Source organism: Mustela erminea, chromosome 18, assembly GCF_009829155.1.
Source record: "Mustela erminea isolate mMusErm1 chromosome 18, mMusErm1.Pri, whole genome shotgun sequence".
In the NCBI taxonomy this organism is placed as follows: Eukaryota; Metazoa; Chordata; class Mammalia; order Carnivora; family Mustelidae; genus Mustela; species Mustela erminea.
The window spans coordinates 15451950-15460318 of NC_045631.1; the positions used below are offsets into that span (position 1 = coordinate 15451950).

Here is an 8369-nt window from a genome sequence, read left to right on the forward strand (position 1 = left end):
AATGGAGGAATGTGATTCTATAGTCTCAAGATGCAGCATAGTGTGGTCGTAAGGATCTTGGGCTATAAGACAAATGGCCTAGGCTTCAATCTGAACTTCTTATTTGATGTTAGATGGTAAACTAACCTTTCTATCATTTTAGTTATAAAATGGGGAAAATAATGGGACCAACATCATAGAGGCGGTAGGTTAATAGATTGGAAAAGAACCTGACACATACAAAAGCACCCAACAACTGTTTGTTATTTGTTTTCTTTCAAAGAGTGATTTTCTGCTCTGGCTCAAAAAAAATAGAGTTAGAATTAAAGGATAGAATGAGGCAGGCATACGGATGGAGAGAGGGAAATATGAGATGCTTTTAGACATAGTGGAGAATAAGGTGTATATCGAAGCTAAGAGCTCCAGAAGTCTCTGTGTTCTGTTGGGTTTTATTCTTTCTTTACTTGTGCACATTACTGAGGATTCCTAGGCAGGAAAAAAGCAATGATTACAGTAATGTTTTAAGAAGATAATTCCTGGGGGTGCCTGGGTGGCTCAGACAATTGAGTGGCCAACTCTTGATTTAGGTTGGGATCATGATCTCAGGGTCATAAGATAAAATCCTAGGCTGGGGATCCACACTCAGCAGGAACCTGGCTTCAGGATTCTCCCTCTCCCTCCACCACTCCCCCTGCTCTCCTTGTATCTCTCTCTCTCTCTCTAAAGAGGATAGATGAATCATGAAGAAGAAGAGAAAAAAGAAGAAGAAGGGGGGGTGGGGACGGGGAGGAGAAGAAGGAGAGGGAAGAGAAGGAGGAAGGGGTGGAGGAGGAAAAGGAAGAAGAAGAAGAAAGAGAAGAAGGAGAAGAAAGATGAAGAGGAGGAGGAGGAGAGCAGAAGGGGGAGAAGAAGAAGTAGAAGAAAATTCCTAAATTGAAATGAATAAGGTATTCTGCACAAAGGTATATAAATCTTATTTTCAAACTTCAATGCCACCTGGCAAGAGGGAAATAAGGACTCAGAACAGACTGGTTTGCTGCCCCCAACTCTACCTCAAAACAGCTAAGTGGTCATCATAGTTTCATATTTGCCTCTAATATGATATCAAACAAAAAGTTTGAAGGGTTTAAAATTGAAAGGGAAAAAACATGGATTAAGAGTAATTTTTCATTATCAATATTACTATACCCACCGAATTAAATAATGTGAAAATCTCAATTGTTACCACTTTAGAGAGAAAGATATTTTATTTTTCCAAAAGACTCTTCCTAGGGCTCCCTTCATGTCTCTGTTCCTCAGGCTGTAGATGAAAGGGTTCAGCATGGGGGTGACCACAGTGTACATCATGGCCATGACAGTCTCCTTAACAGTAGAATTATTAGTTGATGGGCACAAGTAGAGACCAATAATTGTCCCATAAAAGAGAGACACCACAGAGAGGTGGGAGCCACAGGTGGAGAAGGCCTTGTGGATGCCCCTAGCAGAAGGGACCTTGAGGATGGAGGATACAATCCGCACATAAGATATGATGATGAGCAGGAACGGGATGACAAGAATGAGCCCTCCCATGATAAATATCACCAATTCATTAACACGAGTGTCAGAGCAGGCCAGTTTCAGCAGAGCAGACATATCACAGAAAAAGTGGGGGATTGTGTTGTCTGCACAAAACCACAATCTGGCCATGAGCAGAGTGTGTAACATAGCGTGGAACATGGTCAGCACCCAGGACAGCACCACCAGGGAGAGACAGAGCTTGGGGCTCATGATGGTGGTATAGTGCAGAGGGAAGCAGATGGCCACATAGCGGTCATAGGCCATCGCCACCAGGAGGAAGCTCTCCAGGTCTCCAAAAAACAGGAAGAAGTACATCTGGGTCAGGCAGCCAGCATAGGGGATGGAGGAGACTTGGCTCTGCATGTTCTGCAGCAATTTGGGCATTGTGACAGACGAGAAGCAAAGGTCAGAGAAGGATAAATTGCTGAGAAACAAATACATGGGCGTGTGGAGGTGGGAGTCCAGGCGAATGAGGACGATGATGAGAAGGTTCCCCAGGATGGTGGTGACATACATGGTCAGAAACAGGGCATAGAACAGGTCTCGCTGATCTGGATCAATGGGCAGACCCAGAAGGAAGAAATCTGAGACAACAGTTTGGTTCCTTTCTGTCATTCTGTGATGCTACCATATTTATGAAGAAAATAACAGACCTTAAAATCCAAATATAAGAAATAAACATATGTCTGTTGCATGTGGCCTATTGTCAAATGTATGGATGAGTGAGGATTAAGGCACAGGTGGCAACTGGGTCTATTGAAACTACCCCATCAATGTCTCCAGTGACATCCAAGTCTCTGAATCAGATGACAGCACATTTAACACCAATGATCACTTCTTCCTTTGTAAACCTCTCCTGTCTTTTGATAATTGTGATACCTCAGCTTCATGTTCTTCCTGCCTGCCTTGCAATACCTTCACCCACTCCTTACAGAGCTCCCCCTTCCCGGTCATCATTTGAATGTTGGTTGTCCTCAGAATGTTTTCCTTCTACACTTACCCTAAATATGAAAGTGAATCCCAAATGTATTTATTCAGCCTACATAGCTCATCTGAGCTATAGATATGGGTGTTCAGTTCCCTGAAGACCATCTTCCCTATGTGTCTCACTGTCACTCTGAAACCAATCTGTCTTAAATGTCTGAAGTCTTGTCTTCCTTGCCCTGTAGGTGCTCCACTCCCAGTAGCTCTAGTAGTTCCATGACTGGCAGTACCACCTACAAGGTACTCAAGCCAGACTGAGGACTCCCTTCATGCTTGTCACTCATTTACCGTATGTTACCAATCTCCCTTTCTACTCACTTCTCATATAGACCCTGCTACCCATCCCACAGCCATCATTCAGGTCACTCAACTTTTCTCACCTGAACCATCACAACCAATCTGGTCTCTCCATATTTACTTTCACTCCCTTCCATCCCATTGACATTACCCAGAATTGTTCTTTTTATGACTCAAACCTGCTTGTGCCACTATTCTAATTGAAGAGTTTCCTCTTTCTGTTAACATAAAGATCAAAATGGTTAACATGACCCACAAACTCTTTTATTTGATCAGATCAATTAGCTCATGTTTAATCCTCTCTCCACTCCAGGCATACCAATTATTTCTGATTTTCTCAAAGGCATCCTGCTTATATCCCACCATATCACATCATGTCTTCCATTTACTTACACATGCTGTCTGTATTTCATTCCATTCTCTGTCCTAGGAATTGGCCCAGACCATTAAATCAGGATTATTTGCTCTTTGCTAGGCTTTAAGGAAAGGGAAAATTTCTATCCTGTTCATTGCTGAAGCCTAAAATCTAGAACAATGTGTGGAGAAGGAAAGAAAGAAAGAGAGGGAGGGAGGGAAGGAGGAAGGGAAAGAAGAAGGGAGGGAGAGAGGAAAGGAGGAAGATAGGGAGAGTAGGAGGAAGAGAGGGAGGAAAGGAGGAAGGGAGGAATGTAGGAAGGAAGGAAAAGGAAGAGAAAGAAAGAAAAGAAAATTTATGCCACCCAAGGGATTTCCTATTTGTTTCAACAGACACCAAAAATTTTGGAGGTTGAAACATCCACTGACACCGAGTCTTTCCAAATCTGAGCTCCCTTATCTAAATCTGCTGTACTGATTTCCAGATACTGTACTGCAGACTGTCCAGAATTTCTTTCCCTGGGTCAGCACACTACCCCATCTGAAGCTATCCTGCTCTATGTCTTACACTAATCTACGCAGACAACAGTGCTATCAATTTTTCCTTAAGATTTGCCCCACACAACATCAATATTGTAGCTTTGGGAGGTGGGCAGGAACAAATTAGAAGAAACTAGACAGATGTGGAAGTTGGGAGATCATGGAAAAGTGAAAAAAAAATGAGGATAATTTCCAGTCTCTTGGATCTATTTCTGGTCTCCTCCACATAGCCTTCCCACAGTGTGACGAGCATTTCAGGATGAGAAAACATCTACTAACCCTGAAGAGAGAGAAAAGTGCACTCACTGCAGGACATTCACCAAGATCCAGGGGCTTAAACCAGGCATATGCATATGTTCTCACACTTGGACAGAGGACAGAAAGATCTGTTATTAGGTATTACTGGAGGAAGAAGCCATCTCTGACTGCTCAGGAATTTCCTTTTCTGGGAAACAAGTGGGATCCATCTACTGTATAAAACACCTGATTAAGAACCCAACTCAGAGATGACTATAAATTTTGCCATTGAGGAGCCATATGAACTTTACCTACTCCTTTCATTTCTCTACATCTTACCTCCTTCAGCTTTAAAATGTCAGTACTGGCTTGTTCCTGCCCACCTCCCAAAGCTACAAACTGAAATCTCTTTCGAAAAATCTCTGCAAAACACAAAGGACTCTGTCGTGAAATATTTACAAATACTATTTGAAATACATATTGAATCTGGTGACACAAATGAAGCTATTTCTAGAATGTTAAGCATGTGTTGTTGTTGTTGTTTTTTAATTTAGACTGCCTGAAGAACAATCCCACGGAGTCACATCATAAAACCTTAGTAACCTGAATGCTAAGAAAAAGTCTAAGGCATGTACCCTCCAGCCTAACTTACCAAGTATGTTTCAAGGGGACGTCAGGGTTTTTTTCCAGGACCCCTCACTCTTATTTATTATAAGCTCATGGAGACTCAGACTCTGTAATCAACACCTGAATCTATACCATCCCTTTTCATTTTCTCATTTTGTCTTCCTGAGCCTGGGGGACTTTGGGTCCCAGTGGAACCTATGTCTGGGGGGGGGGGGGGGCCATAAATAACAAACAAAATAAATTCCAAACCTCCCTGGGACAAATCCCCTAGGATGTCTAAAGCAGGGACTTCTTAATTACTGGCCATATTTAGGTAGGGGGAGAGGCAACAGAGGAAATAGCTCATACCCCAGTCCCACCAGGAATACACCCTGGTTACCACAGTCCAGAAGACTTCTTCCTTCTTTGACGTCATTATTTTGACTCCTGACATATTTATTTGCCTTCTAAAGTGCTTAAGTATGCCTTCTGAAGTGCTTAAGTATGCCTTCTGAAGTGCTTAAGTATGATAACCTATTTTTCTAGAGAGTTCAATTATTGCTCCTGAAATATCATCCTGAAAACAGGAAAAGAAATTTTCCTTGTTGATCAACTTATTCAATAATTGAGTCCCATAATTTATCCCTGCTACATTTAGAAAAAGTAACTGTGACTTATTTTCACACACTGCTTGTCACTTAGTGATGAAATCTCATTGCAGTCTGTAAGCACAGTGCCTTCACTACACCCTCACTTTCCTAGCCACTCCCAGCCACATTTGACAACTGTGTCTTGGATCTTGGATCTCTGTGAGGCAACTGGATGAAAAGAATAGATGGAAAGAAAACAGTGTTCTCAGTAAACTAAATAACTTGTGCAAAGATTTAAGAATTAAAGATAATATGGCATATTCAGGGAATTTGAGCAAGTTCAGCACAACTATCACATATTGTTGAAGGAGGAAACGCAAGGGCCAGGGTAAGAGAGTCGGGCAGAGTACTGGTCAGGCAAAATCTTGTAAGGTGTGCTTCTTCATCCTAAAGGCCATCTTCATTCTCAGAAAAACATCTCTAAATAGTTTTAAGGAGAATTACATGTTAAAATTTCATTTTTAGGACAGTAATTCAGATTAGAGGAGAATTCACTCACATTAAAAAAGGAGAGAAATCATTAATTCAGTACCCCAGGTTAGAGATAATGGTTACTTGAATTCAGATAGTAGCAACAGGGTTTCAAGGTGGATATATTAGAAGAATGTGTCACTTATAAACACCCACTAAGTGTCTTAAACAAACTAACATTTCTTGACATGAGGCTCTCTGGAAATAAAATAAACAAATCTCTCCACTCACATAGAATATAGTGGGTTGCATCAAACAATGTGCTGCTGCAATGATCATTTTTAAAGAACAAATTTTTACATCATGAAAGGCATCAAAGAGTAGCAAAAGCAACAAAAGCTACATAAATTAGTTTCAGAGAGAGACAGAATGTTCTGAGATGAGGTGAGTACAACTGGCTAATTTTATGTTAGAGGCTACTTCCTGAGTCTGGGCACAGACTGAGACAGGATATATGCTAAGGAAATATGAAGCATCAAAGCTTATAGCAGTTGTACAGTACTGGAAATCTGAGGGGACATAAACACATGGCTGCTTTTCCTCTGGACATTTAATGAATCTCATGCAATTCCAGGGAATGAGGATGAGTTTTTTAAAAAGGCAGCACAAAATGTCCTACAGTCCTTCAGAACTGAAAACCAAGGTTCATCAAAGAAAAGGGGCTTCTTTAAACACATGCCTGGCCTTTCTGTCAAGATTACTTGCCAAAATTTGAAGTTTTATGGTGCAAGACAATAGAGAGCTAGGAGTAAAACAAACTCTAAAGAGAACCTCCCATTATTTCTTAGAGCTGAGGAACTCATCAGGTTCTCAATCAAAAACCTAGGAGAAATACACCCTAAGAATTAGTAAGTCTGCAGCCCAGCCCTAGGCCAAAATCAATCCCTGGCTGTAATGGAGTGATCAGCCCTTTCACCATATCTGCATAGCAGGAAAGGGAGAACCATCTCTGGCAGAAGATGACATCATCTGGAGCCACAGCAATACTAATGGTAATAATGTCCAGCATACAATGAAAAAAGACCAGAAATATGGAAGATGCAAAACACTGTAGACAATAATAAAGAATAAATAAATAAATAAAAGAGAAGTAAAAGGAAAAGGAAAAGAAAAAGAAGTAGCAAAGACAAGCTGATTTGAGAGGTAGCAGATAAGGAATTTAAACTATAGCAATTAATATCTGAAAATAATAAAGGGATCATAACTTTCATCAGCAAGTGACATATATAAAAAGAAATCACTGGACATCCCAGAAGTGAAAAACAGAGTATCTGGAATTAAGAATTCAGTGAATGAGTTTAACAGCCAACTGGAACTAGCAGGATACAGAACTAATAAGCTAGAAGACAGGTCAATATAAAAAACCAAAATTGAATTAAAAATTTAAAAGAAGAAGTTGCTGTGGCTGATATTGAAGAGACTACTGCTTATGTTCTCCTCTAGGATTCTGATGGATTCCTGTCTCACGTTGAGGTCTTTTGTCCATTTTGAGTTTATCTTTGTGTATGATGTAAGAGAATGGTCGAGTTTCATTCTTCTACATACAGCTGTCCAGTTTTCCCAGCACCATTTATTGAAGAGACTGTCTTTTTTCCACTGTATATTTTTTTTCCTGTTTTGTCGAAGATTATTTGACCATAAAATTCAGGGTCCATATCTGGGTTCTCTACTCTGTTCCACTGGTCTATGTGTCTGTTTTTATGCCAGTACCATGCTGTCTTGGTGATCACAGCTTTGTAGTAAAGCTTGAAATCAGGTAACGTGATGCTCCCAGTTTTATTTTTGTTTTTCAACATTTCCTTAGCGATTTGGGGTCTCTTCTGATTCCATACCAATTTTTGGATTATTTGCTCCAGCTCTTTGAAGAATACCGGTGGAATTTTGTATCCAAAGGCAAAGAAAACAAAAGTGAAAATGAACTTTTGGGACTTCATTAAAATCAAAAGCTTCTGCACAGCAAAGGAAACAGTCAACAAAACAAAGAGGCAACCCACGGAATGGGAGAAGATATTTGCAAATGACAGTACAGACAAAAGGTTGATATCCAGGATCTATAAAGAACTCCTCAAACTCAACACACACAAAACATACAATCATATCAAAAAATGGGCAGAAGATATGAACAGACACTTCTCCAATCAAGACATACAAATGGCTATCAGACACATGAAAAAATGTTCATCATCCCTAGCCCTCAGGGAGATTCAAATTAAAACCACATTGAGATATCACCTGACACCAGTTAGAATGGCCAAAATTAACAAGACAGGAAACAACATGTGTTGGAGGGGATGTGGAGAAAGGGGAACCCTCTTCCACTGTTGGTGGGAATGCAAGTTGGTGTAGCCTCTTTGGAGAACAGTGTGGAGATTCCTCAAGAAATTAAAAATAGAACTTCCCTATGACCCTGCAATTGCATTACTGGGTATTTACCCCAAAGATACAGATGTCGTGAAAAGAAGGGCCATCTGTACCCCAATGTTTATAGCAGCAATGGCCACGGTCGCCAAACTGTGGAAAGAACCAAGATGCCCTTCAACGGATGAATGGATAAGGAAGATGTGGTCCACATACACTATGGAGTATTATGCCTCCATCAGAAAGGATGAATACCCAACTTTTGTAGCAACATGGATGGGACTGAAAGAGATTATGCTGAATGAAATAAGTCAAGCAGAGAGTGTCAATTATCAT

At 40.6% G+C, this 8369-nt stretch overlaps 1 protein-coding gene across 1 annotated transcript; it reads right to left on the reverse strand.

The window, feature by feature from the left end:
• Positions 1 to 864: 864 nt before the first annotated feature.
• On the reverse strand, positions 865 to 3372 carry LOC116577444 (olfactory receptor-like protein DTMT). The gene has a single exon (XM_032320651.1). The coding sequence runs from the start codon at positions 2149 to 2151 to the stop codon at positions 1201 to 1203; it is 951 nt and encodes a 316-aa protein (XP_032176542.1). The 5' UTR covers positions 2152 to 3372; the 3' UTR covers positions 865 to 1200.
• Between the last annotated feature and the right edge of the window lie 4997 nt (positions 3373 to 8369).

What these genes read in the sequence shown, in the direction of transcription:
- LOC116577444 (XM_032320651.1), bottom strand. Translation starts at nt 2,151, where the DNA reads ATGACAGAAAGGAACCAAACTGTTGTCTCAGATTTCTTCCTTCTGGGT.